Below are 18203 nucleotides of genomic sequence, written 5' to 3'. Positions count from 1 at the left end.
GTGTTGACAAAGCCAAGTTCAGATAACGTTTTCAGGAGAAGGGAGTGGTCTACTGGATCAAAGGCAGTGGAGAGATTAGGGAGGATTAGGTCAGAGTAGAAACCATTATATTGGGCAAGGAAAGAAGTTATTGGTGATCTTGGAGAGTGCAGTCTCAGTGGAGGGCAAGCTGAAGAAATTTAGTTGTAGCGGATCAAGGAGGGAATTGGAGGAGAGGAAGTGGAGGTTGAAGTGGGTGTCTATAACACATTGGGAGCAGAGAGATTGGATGATAGTTGGAAAGAGTGCTGGGATCCGGGGAAGACATTTTTTGTTCGGGGGAGATGTGAGCCCATTTGAAGGCAGAGGGAAAGGAGCCATCAGGGAATAAGGGATTGGAGATAGCAAATGTGCCAAGAAGCGCATGGCTTAGTGAACAGAGCCCAAGACTCGTTCTAATCCCAGTTCCACCACATGTCAGATGTGTGACCTTGGGCAAGTCACTTAACTTCTCTGGGACTCAGTTACCTCATCTCAAAAATGGGTATAAGAGTGTGAGCCCAATGAGGGACAGGGACTCTGTCCAACCTGATTAACTTGCATCGACCCCAGTGCTTCGAACGGTGCTTGGAGTATAGTAAATGCTTGACAAATACCACAATCATTGTTGTTGTTATTATTACAGTGACTAGTGATGATGGCAAGGTCCAGCATGTCTCCAAACTGGCGAGTGGGTGAGGTCGGAAGAAGAGCAGGAGGTTGACGGGGTTGAGGAGCAAGACGTGGGGTGGAGATTAAGGGGGACCACTCGAGGGGTAGGATTTCATTCATTCATTCAATCATATTTATTGAGCGCTTACTGTGTGCAGAGCACTATACTAAGGGCTCGGGAAGTACGAGTCGACAACATAGAGATATGGTCCCTACCCAACAACGGGCTCACAGTCTAGAAGGAGGAGACAGAGAACAAAACAAAGCATGTAGACAGGGGTCTACATGTGTTGGGATGTGTTGGATGGGAGTGAGCAGATGGGGTGCGATCCTGGGGATGGGATATTTGGGTTTAGTAGTAATAGTTGTAGCATTTATTGGCCATCGTATTTTGCAGTGTGCTCTACTGAGTACATAGGAAACACAAAACAAGGAAGTGACACATTCCCTGTCCACGAGCTTACACTAGTGGGGAAGAGAGATGCAGAAGCATTTCAACAGAGTAATCAAAATGAATAATGAATCTCACAATTGAAAAAAGAACATACCCCAAGTACTAAGAATGGGATTCTGCAGCCATCATGAAATGATAGTTGTGTCATTTGTTAAGCACGTAATTTGTGCCAAGCACTATACAAGGACCTGGGACAGATGTGAGAGAGCAGGTTGTGCACAGTGCCTGCCCCACATGGGGGATAACAGCCTAAGGGTGAGGGAGAATGGGTCTTTGATCCCCATTTACAGGTGAGGAAACAGAGGCACAGAGAAGTAAAGAGAAGGAACTTGCCCAAGGTGTCACACAGCAGGCAAGTGGTAGGGGCTGGATTCAAACTCGGGTCCTCTGACTCCCAAGCCCAGGCTCTTTCCCCTAGACCACGCTGCTTCTGTAGTGTTCACTTGGGGGAGAGGTCTCCCCAAAACTCTCCGGTCCATACCCGCTAGCCTGCTCTCAGAGCAGTGAGGCAGGGTCAGGCCCTCTTCCCACCCCTTCCACCCCCTCATATCCCCTCACCCCAAGGTGATCTGTGTCCTCCCTTAGGTCTGACCCTCCATCCCACCCAGTCCCCAACCCCGGAAGATGTGGAATCACACATCGGTCACTGAGTTCATCCTACTGGGTATCCCTCACACGGAAGGGTTGGAGACGGTTCTGTTCATCGTGTTCGTGACCTTCTACTCTCTAACGGTGCTGGGAAACGGGCTCATCCTGACCATCATCGCGGCCTCCCCCCGCCTGCGCACCCCCATGTACTTCTTCCTGGGGATCCTCTCCTTCTTCGACCTGCTGTTCCCCTCTGTGACTGCGCTCAAGCTACTGGCCTCGCTCTCGGGCCGGGGCCGGGCCATCTCCTATGGGGGCTGCGTCTGCCAGGTGTTCTTCTACCACATCCTGGGCTGCACCGAGTCCTTCCTGTACACCGTGATGGCTTACGACCGCTACGCCGCCATCTGCCACCCTCTGCGTTACAACGTCATCATGAACCCTGGGGTCTGCACCGGCCTGGCCGCGGGCACCTGGCTGGGTGGAGGCCTGCAGGCCGTTCTGCTCACCTGCCTGACCTTCCGGCTGCCCTACTGTGGCCCCAACCGCGTGGACTACTTCTTCTGCGACATCCCAGCCGTGCTGCCGCTGGCCTGCGCCGACGCCTCCATGGTCCAGGCCATCAGTTTCATTAACGTAGGGCTCATATCCCTCGCCTGCTTCCTCATCGTCCTCATCTCCTACGCCCGCATCGCCCACTCCATCCTGCACATGCGTTCGGCCGAAGGCCGGCGCCGGGCCTTTTCCACTTGCAGCTCCCACCTGACCTCCATCTTCCTGTTCTACGGACCCGTGGCCCTCATCTACCTGCTGCCGGACCCCAGCCCCAGGTTCAGTGCCGGCATCCAGATCCTGAACAACTTGGTCATCCCGATGCTAAACCCCGTCATCTACTCCCTGCGGAATAAGGAGGTGGGAACGGCCCTGAAGACGCTGCTGTCCCAGACCAAGTGACCCTCGGGGCCCCACGACTTCGGCCCCCCTCCCGTCTCTGCCGGTCTTCTATGGGAAGGGGCCGCCAGCCGGAGGAGATGCTCAAGGCTGCGGAAATTGGAAGGACAGCTCTGGGCTGCTCCCTGGACTTCATCCCTGGCTCTCCCTCCCTCACTGGTCGAGTCGATCAATCTGTTCATCAGTAGTATTGTCTGAGCGCAGAGCCCTGGGCAGAGCACTTGGGAGAGCCCAAAAGATTGACTAGACATGACCCCTGCCCTCGTGGAGCTTAGTACAGTGCCCAGCATATAGTAAGCACTTAACAAATACCATAATAACTATTAGTTATTATTACTGTCTATCAATCAACCAATGGTATTTACTGAGTGCTTTCTCTTGACAGAGAACTTCCCTAAGCACTTCGTGGAATAGACATGACCCCTGCCCTCAGGGAGCTTGTGGTTTTGGGTTTTTTTTATATAGCATTTGTTGAGCGCTTACTATGTGTCAAGCACTGTTCTAAGCACTGGGGGATATAAGGTAATCAGGCTGTCCTACGTGGGGCTCACGGTCTTCACCCCCATTTTACAGATGAGGTAACTGAGGCACAGAGAAGTTAAGTGATTTGCCCAGAGTCACACAGCTGACAAGTGGCGTGATTAGAACCCACGACCTCTGACTCCCAAGCACATGCTCTTTCCACTCACCCCCACTGCCTCTTGTTTGTTTTTATGGTATTTGTTAAGCACTTATTATGTGCCAGGCACTCTTCTAAGCCCTAGGGTAGACCAAAGTTACTCAGGTTGGACTCAGTTCCTGTCCCACATAGTCTTAATCCCCATTTTATAGAAGAGATGACTGAGGCACGGAGGAGTTAAGTGACTGGCCATGGTGACTAATGGGGTCCAGCATAGTAGGATTTGTTGAGCAACTTGCTGTGTGTAGTGTGCTCTATTAAGTGCCTGAAGGAATACTAGAGTAGAATTCTGACCTCAGAAACAGCGTGGTCTAGCAGATAGAGCACAGAACTGAGGGCCAAGAGACCCAGGTTCTAATCCCACCTCTGCCACTTGCTTGTTGGTGACTTTAGGCAAGTCTGGGTCTCAGTTTCCTCATCCGTAAAATTCAATTCAATTCAATCATATTTATTGAGCGCTTACTGTGTGCAGAGCACTGCACTAAGTGCTTGGGAAGTACAAGTTGGCAACATATAGAGACGGTCCCTACCCAACAGCGGGCTCACAGTCTAGAAGATGGGTGTTCAATACCCGTTCTCCCCCTGTCCTGTCCCATGTGGGACAGAGACTCTGTCTGACCTAATGATCTTGAATCATCCCCAGCACTTAACTTAGTACAGCGCTTGGCACACAGTGCTTAATGAATACAATTGTATTCATTATTATTAAAGACTGACACAAGGATTGCTGTTTTTACTCCCTTTCTCTGGTCTCAGAGCCTTTATTCATTCATTCATTCATTCAATAATATTTATTGAGCGCTTACTGTGTGCGGAGCACTGTACTAAGTGCTTGGAAAGTTCATATTGGCAACATATAGAGATGGTCCCTACCCAATAATGGGCTCACAGTCTAGAAGGGGGAGACAGAGAACAAAACAAAACAAGTAGACAGGTGTCAATATCATCAGAATAGATAAATAGAATTATAGCTATATACGCACCATTAATAAAACAAAGTAATAAATATGTACAAATATACACAAGTGCTGTGGGGCGGGGAAGGGGGTAGGGCAGAGGGAGGGAGTGGGGGTGATGGGGAGGGGAGGAGGAGTGTATGAAAAGGGGGGGCTAGTCTGGGAAGGCCTCCTGGAGGTGGTGAGCTCTCAGTAGGGCTTTGAAGGGAGGAAGAGAGCTAGTTTGGCGGATGTGTGGAGGGAGGGGCATTCCAGGACAGAGGTAGGATGTGTGCCAGATGTCGAAGGTGGGACAAATGAGAACGAGGCCCAGTGAGGAGGTTAGTGGCACAGGAGCGGAGGGTGCGGGCTGGGCTGGAGAAGGAGAGAAGGGAGGAGAGGTAGGAGGGGGCGAGGTGATGTGGAGAGCTTTGAAGATGATAGAGAGGAGTTTTTGCTTCATGTGAAGGTTAATAGACAACCACTGGAGATTTTTGAGGAGGGGAGTAACATGCCCAGAGCGTTTCTGTAGAAAGATAATCCGGGCAGCAGAGTGAAGTATAGACAAGCGGGGAGAGACAGGAGGATGGGAGATCAGAAAGGAGGCCGATGCCGTAATCCAGTCGGGATAGGATGGGAGATTGAACCAACAAGGTAGCAGTTTGGATGGAGAGGAAAGGGCAGATCTTGGCAATGTTGTGAAGTATGAGACTGGCAGGTTTTGGTGACTGATTGGATGTGTGGGCTGAATGAGAGAGTGGAGTCGAGGATGACACCGAGGTTGTGGGCTTGTGAGATGGGAAGGATGGTAGTGCCGTCCACATCAGGAAAGTCAGGGAGAGGACAGGGTTTGGGAGGGAAGATAAGGAGCTCAGTCTTGGACAGGTTGAGCTTTAGGTGGCGGACAGACATCCAGGTGGAGATGTCCTGAAGGCAAGAGGACAGACTAGCCTGGAGGGAGGGAGAGCGAACAGGGGAGGAGATGGAGATTTGGGTCTTTACCCACATCTCTCTCTTCCCTCAAAACCCACAAAGCGTACCCCCTTTCATTCATTCAATCGTATTTATTGAGCACTTACTGTGTGCAGAGCACTGTACTAAGTGCTTGGGAAGTACAAGTAGGCAACAACTTCAGAAAGTCTCTCTCTGCTCCCTCCAATTACTCCAGCTCTTTCCCAGTACAACTTGGCACCTTCCAGTCTCAGTGTGAGATAGAATCAGTCCTGGCACTCTGGCTCTGCGGAGCTTGGCCTCTGGCCCCAAAAATCCACCCTGTGGGACAAGGACTGTGTACGACCTGATTATCTTGTATCTACCCCAGTGTGTAGTTGGGGGTTCAATACCTGTTGGACCTCTTGCTTAGACTGTCAGGCCAATGTGGGATCTGATTATCTTGCATTTACCCCAGCATTCAGTACAGTGCTTGACACATATTAAGTATTCAAAAAATACCACAGTTATTACTACTACAAATAATAGATGTGGACAGAAGTTCAGAAGGGCTGGGGGAGGGTTATGTATCAAAATGAACGGGTGACTAAGCATTGCTTTCCTTTGCTCCTATTGCTTACACATCCATCTTCTCTAAGCGGGTGGAAGGGTATACCTAAATAATAATAATAATTGTGGTATTTGTTAAGCACTTACTTTGCTTAGGAGTAGGAAATAAGTGCATGGGAGTGCATAGATAGGGAGGGAAAATGGGATTGGGGGATGAGAGCATAGTCCAGGAAGGCTTCCCGGGGGAGATACGACTTCAGGAGGGCTTTGAAGATGGGGAGAGCGGTGGTCTGACAGAGTTCACAGCGAGAAGACAAACCTGGGCAACAGATTGAGGCTGTTGAGGTGAGAGTGAAGAGGTTGGTGTTAGAGGAGTGGAGGGTGCAGTAGGAGAAAAACCAGGATAAATCTCTGATCTCTGTCCTCTCCTGGGTCCTCTTGCCCACTTTGCCCTTCCTTCTCTTCTCCAGTTCTGAGTGTCCCTTTTTCTTTTAATGGTGTCTGTTAAGCATTTTCCTATATGCCAGGCACTGTACCTGCCACTGTAGCTGGGGTAGATACAAGCCAATCAGGGTGGATACAGCCTATGTCCCCCCTGGGGTTCACAGTCAATCTCTATTTTACAGATGAGGTAACTATGGCACAGAGATAATAATAATAATAATACAATGGCATTTGTTAAGCGCTTACTATGTGCAAAGCACCATTCTAAGCGCTAGGGGATACAAGGTGATCAGGTTGTCCCACATGGGGCTCACAGTCTTAATCCCCATTTTACAGACGAGGGAACTGAGGCCCAGAGAAGTGAAGTGACTTGCCCAAAGTCACACAGCTGACAATTAGTGGAGTCGGGATTTGAACCCGTGACCTCTGACTCCAAAGCCCGTGCTCTTCCCACTGAGCCATGCTGCTTCTCTGAGCATTTATTAAGTGCTTACTATGTGCAAAGCACTGTTCTAAGCGCTGGGGAGGTTACAAGGTGATCAGGTTGTCCCAAGAGGGGCTCACAGTCTTCATCCCCATTTTACGGATGAGGTATCTGAGGCCCAGAGAAGTTAAGTGACTTGCCTAAAGTCACACAGCTGACAACTGGTGGAGTCGGGATTTGACCCCATGACCTCTGACTCCAAAGCCCGGGCTCTTTCCACTGAGCCACGCTGCTTCTCCAAGTGATGTTAAGTGACTTGCCCAAGGTCACACAGCTGAGAAGTGGTAGAGCTGCGATTAGACTCTGAGTCCTGTGCTCTATCAACTAGGCCACGCTGCTTCTTTCCTTGGGGGAGCAGGGCTGCCCCAGGCTGGGGGCCTCCCGTCCTCCCACTCCCATCCACGGGCGCACCATGTGTAGTGACCGTCACGGCAGCAGCCTGGCTACTGGGGAAACGGGCCCCACAGAGATGGGAAGCTCGGTCCTGCCAGACGGTTGCAAGCAGACATCAGCAGCAGGAAGAGGTGACTCACCAACCATAAGGATGCTAGATTGATTGATTTTTGTGACTGATGAGCTAAACCCTCCGCCGAGGTCCTGAGCCGCCGCTGATCAAGCCGGTTGAACTTCAGTCTCCATCGTCCTGTAGAGACGCACTCGCTGTGTCTGTTTAGGTCGGGCTGACTGGATCCACTTCAACCTTCGGTGACCACACCAGGGCCCCACAGGAGTCGAAACCGGTGGAAAGAACAAGGGAGTGGGAGTTGGGAGACCGAGGTTCTAACCCTACCTCTGCCCCCGGCCTGCTGTGTGGATTCAGGCTAGCCACTTAATCTGTCTGAGCCGCCGTTTCCTCATCTGCCAAGTGGAGATAAGATCCCTGCCCGCCCTCCCTCTTAGGCCGTGGACAAAGACTGTGTCTGATGAGCTTGCGTCTCCCCCAGTGCTTGGCACATGAGAAGCACTGCCACCTCTCCAACTCCCTCCCAGCTCTCCTTGGTCAAGGAATGTGTCTGTTATATCGGCATATTTCACTCTCCCAAGCACTTAGTACAGTGCTCTGCACACGGTAAGTTCTCAGAAAATACGATTGAGTGACTGACCTGCCCCTCCCCTTTAGCTTCACCATTGACCCCCTGACCGGACCCTCATTAGCTGCTGGTCCTGAGCTCAATGTCTCCACTTCTCCCAGTGGTCTAGAAACCCCACCCACTCCATACTAGAGCCCACCCTCCTCACCCCCTCCTACCTCACCTCCCTTCTCTCCTTCTCCAGCCCAGCCCGCACCCTCCGCTCCTCAGCCACTAACCTCCTCACTGGGCCTCGTTCTCACCTATGCCACCGTTGACCCCTGGCCCACCTCTGTCCTGGAATGCCCTCCCTCCACACATCCACCAAACTAGCTCTCTTCCTCCCTTCAAAGCCCTACTGAGAGCTCACCTCCTCCAGGAAGCCTTCACAGAATGAGCCCCCCTTTTCCTCTCCTCCTCCTCCACTCCACATAGCCCCCCTCCCTCCCACTGTCCTGCCCCATTACCCTCCCCACCGCACCTGTGCATATTTGTACATATTTATTACTCTATTTCTTTTATTAATGATGTGTATATAGCTATAATTCCATTTATTCGGATGGTATTGACACCTGTCTACTTGTTGTGTTTTGTTGTCTGTCTCCCCCTTCCAGACTGTGAGCCCGTTGTTGGGTAGGGACCGTCTCCATATGTTGACGATTTGTACTTCTCAAGAGCTTAATAAATACGATTGAATGAATGAAGGAAGAAAAGGAAGGAATTGCTGGGACCCTTGTCTCTGCTTGGAATGTTCTCCCCTCATCCTCAGGCCATTAACCCCACACTCTCATCTCCCCAGCCTAGACTGTAAGTTCACTGTGGGCAGGACACAAGTCTACCAACTCTATTATAGTGTCTGCTCCCAAGCAATTAATAAGTACAGTGCTCTGAACTCAGTAAGCACTCAATAAATACAACTGATTGAATTAGATGTTATTCACACTTGTGTGTGAGATTCTCTGCAGACTGGACACTCCTGGGTGGGTCACAGTTTGAGTCTTCAGTTAGTGGGTCCGACAATTGTTTTCATTGAATGCTTACTGTGTGCAGAGCACTATAATAAGAGGTTCAGACAGTACAGTACAAAAATATAACAGACGCATTCCTTGCTGACAACGAGCTTACAGTCCCTTCATCTCTTGTCTTCTAGGTCTCCCTGGTGTCTTGTGTATTTGAGAGTGTCTAGCTCCCTGGCTAGGCAGGTCCAGAGCAGGGAGTCTCGGGTCCCTGTCCTTGCCCCTTCCAGGGCTCTGCGCCTAGAGGGTTCCCAGAGGGCTCCCAACAAAGCCTGAGGACAAAAAGAAGCAGCATAGCCTAGTGGATAGAGCCTGGGCCTGGGTTCTAATCCTAGCTTCACTACTTGTCTGCCATGTGACCTTAAGCAGGTCACTTCTCTGTGCCTCAGTTACCTCAGCTGTTAAATGGGGATTAAGACCATGAGCCCTACATGGGATAGGGATGATGTCCAACCTGATTAACTTGTATCTATCCCAGTGCTTAGTTCAGTGCCTGGCACATTGTAAACACTTAACAAATACCATTTAAAAAAAAATCTGGAGCACCTCAGGCTACAAGTCTCCAATCATTGCTCCCAGGTGACACTTCTGTTGCTGCTGCAGTTGTTTGGGTGGGGGGGCTCTGGATTAATTACTCCCTGAAGCAAGAATGAGATCATCTGAGGGGGCCTTGGGTGACAGAGGCCCCTGAGAAGGCAGAGGCTTTTATATCTCCCTTCTCTGCTGCTTGCAGAGGAGACAGAGGGGGCAAGGTGTTACCGGGCACAGTGCTGGGGGATGAGATGGGACCACCATAGAGGGGAGGTGGAGAGAGGTCACAGACAGTGGGGGGCCCCTTTCCCGGACCCTGGACCATCTTCCCACTTGGCTTTGGGTGGCAGATGTCCTACTGGGCCAGTCTGAGGGAAGAGAAAGCATCTTCACCCATGCTGTCTGTCTACTCGCCAGGGACCCACGTAAGTGCCCTGTGCTTCTACTAACTGACCCTTCCCCTCCTCTCCTTGCCCTGGAAGGGAAGGATGAGGATAGCAAGGAAGGGCCAGAAGGGAGGAGCTGATTGGGGTCCAAATGTGCTGGACAGCCCAGGACGGGGGAGGCTTCATTTCCATTCCCATTTTCTCCCATGTTTTTGTCTCCCAAAGCCTCCTCCTTTCCCAAGGTCCCCATCCTCCCAGCTGCCCTCTACCTCCGGGAGTGACTCCATTGGGCTGGCAATGCATTGGGTAGCATGGGGCAATCAACAAGACAACGACTGTGGAGTGGACAAGGAGGAAGGCAGTTGGGTGGACAGTGTGGGAGAAGCAGCTCATGTGACCTTGGACAAGATACTCAAGCCCTCCATGTCTCAGTTTCTTCATCTGCAAACTGAGGATGTGATGCCAGCTCTTCCTCCCTATTAGATTGGGACCGCTGTGTAAGTCAGGACCTTTGCCTGATCTAATTATCCTGTATCTACCCCAGTGCTTAGCGCAGGGCTTGGTATATAATAAGCACTTAAAATGGTGACTAAAAGAGATGAATCAGTAGTATCGACCAAAGTCCTACAGTGGACTCAAAAGACAGAGCCAACTACATTGCACTTAGTCCTTGAAAAAGAACAGTGGATGAAGAACGCATATTACTTATCCACAAGGAACTTCATTCATTCATTCAATCATATTTATTGAGCATTTACTGTGTGCAGAGCACTGTTCTAAGCACTTGGGAAGTACAAGTCGGCAACATATAGAGACGGTCCCTACCCAATAATGGGTTCACAGTTTAGAACTTACAATCTAATGGGAAAGACATATACGAATTCATAGCGAGGGTAAAGAAGTGTTTAAATAGTGCAGTGTGTAAATGCATACATAAGAAAGTGCAGCAGGAGTTGGTAAATTCAAAACTACTGGAGTAACACAAACATCCAGAGGTGATGAAAAGACATAGCCTGTAAAGAAATAAAACGAATAGAGGAAAGCTTCCTGGAAGGGGAGGGAATTCAGAAGGACTGGGAAAATGGGGACATCTGTGATCTAGTGGATTTGAAGGGGAGGAAGTAATAATAATAATAATGGTATTTGTTAAGCACTTACTTAGTGCCAAGCTCTGTTTTAAGTGCTTAGTACAGTGCTCTGCACACAGTAAGCTCTCAATAAATACGATTGAATGAATGAATGAAAGTGCTGGAGTAGACACAAGGTAATCAGGTTGTCCCACATGGGGCTCACAGTCTTAATCCCCATTTTACAGAGGAGGTAATCCAGAGCAGTTAAGTGGTTTGCCCGGGTCACAGAGCAGACAAGTACCGGAGCCAGGATTAGAACTCACATTCTCTGACTCCTAAACTGGTGCTCTTTTCACTAAGCCATGCTGCTTCCAGACAGTATCAGACAGGAATAAGGACATAGAGAAGGAGTCAGAGTTGGGAGGGAAAAGAAGGCAGAAAAGATAGGAGGTGAGTTTGGGAAGAAGGAAGTGTATGACCTGGGTGTTGTGGGAGAAGAGAGTGGTTAGGTAAGGAGGAGTGAGCTAATAGAGTGTCTAAGGTCAGTGGTCAGAAGTTTCTCTTTGCTGTGGAGGGGAATGATCGACCATTCCAGGTTTTTGAAGAGAGGAGAGTCAGGTATAGAACGATTTTTTAAGAAAAATAATCCAGGTAGCTGAGTGAAAAATTGACTGGAGAAGAGAGAGACTGGAGGCAGGGAGACCTGCGAGGAAGCCAATACAATAGTCAAGCTGAGAAATGATGAGCAAACACCTGGACTAGAGTGGTGGCCATTCGGGATGAGCAGAATGGGTGAATTTGGGAAGTGTTGTGGAGGACAGAACCAAGAGGATTTAGCTTCGGACCGAGGGTGTGAGTTGAAAGAGAGTGAGGAGTCTTGGATGATGCCGGGCTTGTGAGTCAGGGGATACAATGGTGTTGTCAACTGTGATGAGAAAATTAGGTGGGGAGGGTTTGGGAGGAATGATGAGATAAATTTTCTAACCATAAGAGCTTGAGTTGTGAGAAGGAAATCTGGGTAGAGATGTCCTCGGTGCAGAAGGAAATGCAAGATTCAAATAGGGAGATGAGTGGGGGCTAGTAAGATAGAGTTGGGAATAATCCATTCTAGAGGTAATAGCTGAAACTGTGGAAGCAGAACAGCTTTCCAAGGGACTGAGTGTAAAGCAAGAAGATTAAGGGACCTAGAACAGAGTCTTGTGGGATAGCCACAATTAGGGGTTGGGAGGGAGAGGAGCAGCTAGCAAAGAGGCTGAGAAGGAACTACCTGAGAGGTGGGCAGAGAACCGTGTTGACAAAGCCAAGTTCAGATAGCGTTTTCAGGAGAATCAATCAATCAATCAATCAATCGTATTTATTGAGCGCTTACTATGTGCAGAGCACTGTACTAAGCGCTTGGGAAGTACAAATTGGCATCACATAGAGACAGTCCCTACCCAACAGTGGGCTCACAGTCTAAAAGGGGGAGACAGAGAACAGAACCAAACATACCAACAAAATAAAATAAGTAGGATAGAAATGTACAAGTAAAATAAATAAATAAATAAATAAATAGAGTAATAAATATGTACAACCATATATACATATATACAGGTGCTGTGGGGAAGGGAAGGAGGTAAGACGGGGGGATGGAGAGGGGGACGAGGGGAGAGGAAAGAAGGGGCTCAGTCTGGGAAGGCCTCCTGGAGGAGGTGAGCTCTCAGCAGGGCCTTGAAGGGAGGAAGAGAGCTAGCTTGGCGGATGGGCAGAGGGAGGGCATTCCAGGCCCGGGGGATGACGTGGGCCGGGGGTCGATGGCGGGACAGGCGAGAGCGAGGTACAGTGAGGAGATTAGTGGTGGAGGAGCGGAGGGTGCGGGCTGGGCAGTAGAAGGAGAGAAGGGAGGTGAGGTAGGAGGGGGCGAGGTGATGGAGAGCCTTGAAGCCCAGGGTGAGGAGTTTCTGCTTGATGCGCAGATTGATCGGTAGCCATTGGAGGTTTTTGAGGAGGGGAGTAATATGTCCAGAGCGTTTCTGGACAAAGATAATCCGGGCAGCAGCATGAAGTATGGATTGAAGTGGAGAGAGACACGAGGATGGGAGATCAGAGAGAAGGCTAGTGCAGTAGTCCAGACGGGATAGGATGAGAGCTTGAATGAGCAGGGTAGCAGTTTGGATGGAGAGGAAAGGGCGGATCTTGGCAATGTTGCGGAGCTGAGACCGGCAGGTTTTGGTGACGGCTTGGATGTGAGGGGTGAATGAGAGAGCGGAGTCGAGGATGACACCGAGGATGCGGGCTTGTGAGACGGGAAGGATGGTAGTGCCGTCAACAGAGATGGGAAAGTTAGGGAGAGGACAAGGTTTGGGAGGGAAGACAAGGAGCTCAGTCTTCGACATGTTGAGCTTTAGGTGGCGGGCGGACATCCAGATGGAGATGTCCTGAAGGCAGGAGGAGATGCGAGCCTGGAGGGAGGGGGAGAGAACAGGGGCAGAGATGTAGATCTGGGTGTCATCAGCGTAGAGATGATAGTTGAAGCCGTGGGAGCGAATGAGGTCACCAAGGGAGTGAGTGTAGATTGAGAACAGAAGGGGACCAAGCACTGAACCTTGGGGAACCCCCACAGTAAGAGGATGGGAGGGGGAGGAGGAGCCTGCAAAAGAGACTGAGAAAGAACGACCGGAGAGATAAGAGGAGAACCAGGAGAGGACGGAGTCAGTGAAGCCAAGGTCAGATAACGTGTTGAGGAGAAGGGGGTGGTCTGTTGGATCAAAGGCAGGGGAGAGATTAGGGAGGATTAGGTCAGAGTAGAAACCGCTATATTGGTCAAGGAAAGAAGTCATTGGTGATCTTGGAGAGTGCTGTCTCAGTGGAGGGCAGGCTGAAGAAACTAGATTGTAGCGGATCAAGGAGGGAGTTGGAGGAACAGAAGAGGAGGTGGAAGTGGGTGTCTATAATGCATTGGGAGCAGAGAGATGGGATGATAGTTGGAAAGAGTGCTGGGATCCGGGGAAGACATTTTTTGTTTGGGGGAGTTGTGAGCCTGTATGAAGGCAGAGGGAAAGGAGCCATCAGGGAATGAGGGATTGAAGATAGCAAACGTGCCAAGAAGCAGCATGATTTAGTGAATAGAGCCCGAGCCTGGTTCTAATCCCAGTTCCATCACATGTCTGCTGTTTGACCTTGGGCAAGTCACTTAACTTCTCTGGGACTCAGTTACCTCATCTCAAAAAAAGGGGTGAGTGTGAGCCCCCTGGGGGACAGGGAGTCTGTCCAACCTGATTAACTTGTATTGACCCCAGGGCTTAGAACGGTGCTTGGCACATAGTAAATGCTTAATACATACCACAATCATTTTTGTTGTTATTATTACAGTGACTAGTGATGATGATAAGGTCCATCATGTCTCCAAACTGGTGAGTGGGTGAGGTTGGTGGGGAGTAGTAGGTTGGGGGGTTGAGGAGTGAGAGGTGGGGTGGTGATTAAGAGGGACCGCTCCAGGGGTGGGATGTGTTGGATGGGAGTGAGCAGATGGGGTGCAATCCTGGGGATGGGATATTTGGGATTAGTAGTAATAGTAGTAGTAGCATTTATTGGCCATCATGCTTTGCAGTGTGCTCTACTGAGCACTTAGGAAACACAAAACAAGGAAGTGACACATTCCCTGCCCACGAGCTTACACTACTGGGCAAGAGAGATGCAAAAGCATTTCAACAGAGCAATCAAAATGAATAATGAAATGTGCAATTGAAAAAAAATAATACACCCTAAGTACCGAGAATGGGGTTCTGCAGCAGTCATGAAATAATAATTGTGCCATTTGTTGAGCACGTTAATTTGTGCCAGGCGCTGTACTAGGATCTGGGGCAGACGCAAGATCATCAAGTTGGGCACAGTGCCTGCCTCACATTGGGGATCACAGCCTAACGGGGAGGGAGAACCGGTCTTTGATTCCCATTTACAGGTGAGGAAACAGAGGCACAGAGAAGTAAAGTGAAGGAACTTGCCCAAGGTGTCACAGAGCAGGCAAGTGGCAGGGCCTGGATTCAAACTCGGGTCCTCTGACTCCCAAACTCAGGGTCTTTCCACTAGACCACGCTGCTTCTGTAGTGTCCACATGGTGGGGAGGTCTCCCCAAAACCCTCCGGTCCATACCCGTTGGCCCTTTCTCAGAGCAGTAAGACCGAGTCAGGCCCCCTTCCCCCCCACAACCCCCTCATGTCCCCTCACCCCAAGGTGATCTATGTCCTCCCTTAGGTCTGACCCTCCACCCCACCCAGTCCCCACCCCTGGAAGATGTGGAATCACACATCAGTCACTGAGTTCATCCTACTGGGCATCCCTCACACGGAAGGGCTGGAGACGGTTCTGTTTGTCGTGTTTGTGACCTTCTACTCTCTCACGGTGCTGGGGAACGGGCTCATCCTGACCATCATCGTGGCCTCGCCCCGCCTGCGCACCCCCATGTACTTCTTCCTGGGGATCCTCTCCATCTTTGACCTGCTTTTCCCCTCCGTGACCTCGCTCAAACTGCTGGCCTCGCTCTCGGGCCGGAGTCGGGCCATCTCCTACGGTGGCTGCGTCTGCCAGGTGTTCTTCTACCACTTCCTGGGCTGCATCGAGTGCTTCCTGTACACCGTGATGGCTTACGACCGCTACGCCGCCATCTGCCACCCTCTGCGTTACAACGTCATCATGAACCCCGGGGTCTGCGCCGGCCTGGCCGCGGGCACCTGGCTGGGCGGAGGCCTGCAGGCCATCCTTCTCACCTGCCTGACCTTCCAGCTGCCCTACTGCGGCCCCAACCGTGTGGACTACTTCTTCTGTGACATCCCGGCCGTGCTGCCGCTGGCCTGTGCCGATGCATCCTTGGCCCAGGTCATCAGCTTCACTAACGTCGGGCTCATGCCCTTCACCTGCTTCCTGCTTGTCCTCGTCTCCTACGCCCGCATCGCCCACTCCATCCTGAGCATGCATTCGGCCGAAGGCCGGCGCAGGGCCTTCTCCACCTGCAGCGCCCACCTGACCTCAATCATCCTCTTCTACGGACCCGTGGCCCTCATCTACCTGCAGCCGGACCCCAGCCCCGGGTTCAGTGCCGGCGTCCAGATCCTCAACAATCTGGTCACCCCGACGCTAAATCCCGTCATCTACTCCCTGCGGAATAAGGAGGTGGGGATGGCCCTGAAGACTCTGCTGTTCCAGACCAAGTGACTCTCTGGGCCCCACTATTCTGCTCCCCCTCTTGCCTCCGCCAGTCTTCCTTGGGCACCAGAAGGTGCTGCAGGCCAGAGGAGACCCCCAAGGCTGAGGATGGAGAAGACGCTCGAAGCTGCGGCTCTTGGAGCGACCGCTCTGGGCCTGCTCCTTGGACTTCATCCCCGGCTCTCCCTCCCTCACTGGTCGAGTTGATCAATCTGTTCAACGGTAGTATTGTCTGAGCGCAGAGCCCTGGGCTGAGCGCTTGGGAGAGCACAAGAGATTGAGTAGACACGACCCCTGCCCTCGCAGAGCTTAGTACAGTTGCCGGGTACATAGAAAACACTTAAATACCATAATTATTATCAATTATTATTATGGTCTACCAATCAACCAATGGTATTGATTGAGTGCTTTCTCTTGACAGAGCACTTCCCTAAGCACTTGGGAGAACAGATATGACCCCTGCACTCAGGGAGCTTAGGGTTTTTGTTTGTTTTTATATTTGTTAAGCGCTATGTGCCAGGCACTCTTCTAAGCGCTAGGGTAGATATGAGTAAATCAGGTTGGACTCAGTTCCTGTCCCACATAGTCTTAATCCTCATTTTATAGAAGAGATGACTGAGGCACGGAGGAGTTAAGTGACTGGCCATGGTGACTACTAAATCTGCAGTAGGATTCATTGAGCAATTTGCTGTGTGTAGTGTGATGTATTAAGTGCCTAAAGGGATACTAGAGTGAGTAGAATTCTGACCTCAGAAACAGTGTGGTCTAGCGGATAGAGCACAGAACTGAGGGACAGGAGACCCGGGTTCTAATCCCACCTCCGCCACTTGCTTGTTGGTGACTTTAGGCAAGTCACTTAACTACTCTGGGTCTCAATTTCCTCATCTGTAAAATGGGAGTTTAATCCCAGTTCTCCCCCTGTCCTGTCCCATGTGGGACAGAGACTGTGTCTGACCTAATTATCTTGAATCTCCCCCAGCACTTAGTACAGTGCTTGGAACCTAGTGCTTAATGAATATAACTACATTCGTTATTATTAAAGACTGACACAAGGATTGCTGTTTTTACACCCTTTCTCTGGCCTCAGAGCCTTTACACACATCCCTCTCATCTCTCAAAATCCACAAAAGCCCACCTCTTCCAGAAAGTCTCCCCTGATTTACCCTCTCTGCTCCCTCCAATCACTCTCCCCCAGTACAACTTAGCACCTTACAGTCTCAGTGTGAGATGGAATCAGTCCCTGCCTTCTGACTCCACAAATCCCCCTGGACCTTTATGAATTATTTTCAGACCTGTCTCTCCCACCAGCCTGCCAGCCCCTCCCAAGCAGGGCCCGGGGCCTGTCTGTCCTCGGTTGTTCTCCACAGTGCTGAGAGGGGCTGGGCTCTCCCCAGGCTAGGATCAGTCTGGATCTCAGACTGAATCTTGCTTGCCCTCTGAAGAGACGGGATGGGCTGGGATGGGGCAACCCGGTAGTTCCCTTTGACACCTCCTCACTTGCCCCTCAAAGGATTTGGAGGTCAGGGGAGTTATGGTGGCCGACCCCCGCCACCTGGTTCCCTGGTGATAACCTCACGGCCCACTGATGCTACAATGTGTGCAGTCCACAGGGGACAGCCGATCATAGCCCAATATGCCTATTTTGTCAAAGTTCTCTTCGGGCAGGAAGTCTGAACCCATTCAAGCCCAACCCCTGCCCACTGTGCCTGGGGGAAAAGTTAGTTCAGGTTGATTCCCAGGGAGGCTATGGCACCAGGGAAAGTTGGGGAGGTGGAAATGGGGGGAAGAGCCCCCACAGTTCTGGGCTTTATCTTGGATCTCAGCAGTGGAATGACTGGATAAACCTTAGTCCCCAGGATCTCCTCAGGGGCCAGAGTCAGGGATGGCACATGAAGGGGCTGAGATGGGGGAGAGGACTGAAGGGGCAGAGAGTGAGGAGCTGGCATGGGGCTCTGAGAGGGACTGCAAGTCGGTCAAACACAATCTCCCCTCCACTCACCAATGGGACCCAGACACCCTCAGCGGCGACTGAGCACGACGATGACGGTGGATGCTGGGAGATTCCCCCCCTCCCCATCCTACAGCAAAGCAGGGAGAGGGAGGAGGAAGAGTGAGGAAGGGGCCACTCTAACTGCAGGCCACTTAGCTACATCTCCCAGAAGCTGCTGCCCAGGGCGAGGAGGGCCCACTGACCGAGGGGCAGCAGAGGTGTGGAGATGAGGGG

At 51.1% G+C, this 18203-nt stretch overlaps 2 protein-coding genes across 2 annotated transcripts; both read left to right on the top strand.

The window, feature by feature from the left end:
• The first annotated feature begins 1737 nt into the window (after positions 1-1737).
• On the top strand, positions 1738-2686 carry LOC119934125 (putative olfactory receptor 10D3). The gene has a single exon (XM_038753529.1). The coding sequence runs from the start codon at positions 1769-1771 to the stop codon at positions 2684-2686; it is 918 nt and encodes a 305-aa protein (XP_038609457.1). The 5' UTR covers positions 1738-1768.
• A 12353-nt stretch (positions 2687-15039) lies between these two features.
• Positions 15040-15988, top strand: LOC119934123 (putative olfactory receptor 10D3). The gene has a single exon (XM_038753528.1). The coding sequence runs from the start codon at positions 15071-15073 to the stop codon at positions 15986-15988; it is 918 nt and encodes a 305-aa protein (XP_038609456.1). The 5' UTR covers positions 15040-15070.
• The last annotated feature ends 2215 nt before the right edge of the window (positions 15989-18203 follow it).

Source organism: Tachyglossus aculeatus, chromosome 11 (genome assembly GCF_015852505.1).
Source record: "Tachyglossus aculeatus isolate mTacAcu1 chromosome 11, mTacAcu1.pri, whole genome shotgun sequence".
Lineage (NCBI taxonomy): Eukaryota > Metazoa > Chordata > Mammalia > Monotremata > Tachyglossidae > Tachyglossus > Tachyglossus aculeatus.
This window is presented reverse-complemented; position numbering and strand designations above follow the sequence as displayed.

What these genes read in the sequence shown, in the direction of transcription:
- LOC119934125 (XM_038753529.1), top strand. Translation starts at nt 1,769, where the DNA reads ATGTGGAATCACACATCGGTCACTGAGTTCATCCTACTGGGTATCCCT.
- LOC119934123 (XM_038753528.1), top strand. Translation starts at nt 15,071, where the DNA reads ATGTGGAATCACACATCAGTCACTGAGTTCATCCTACTGGGCATCCCT.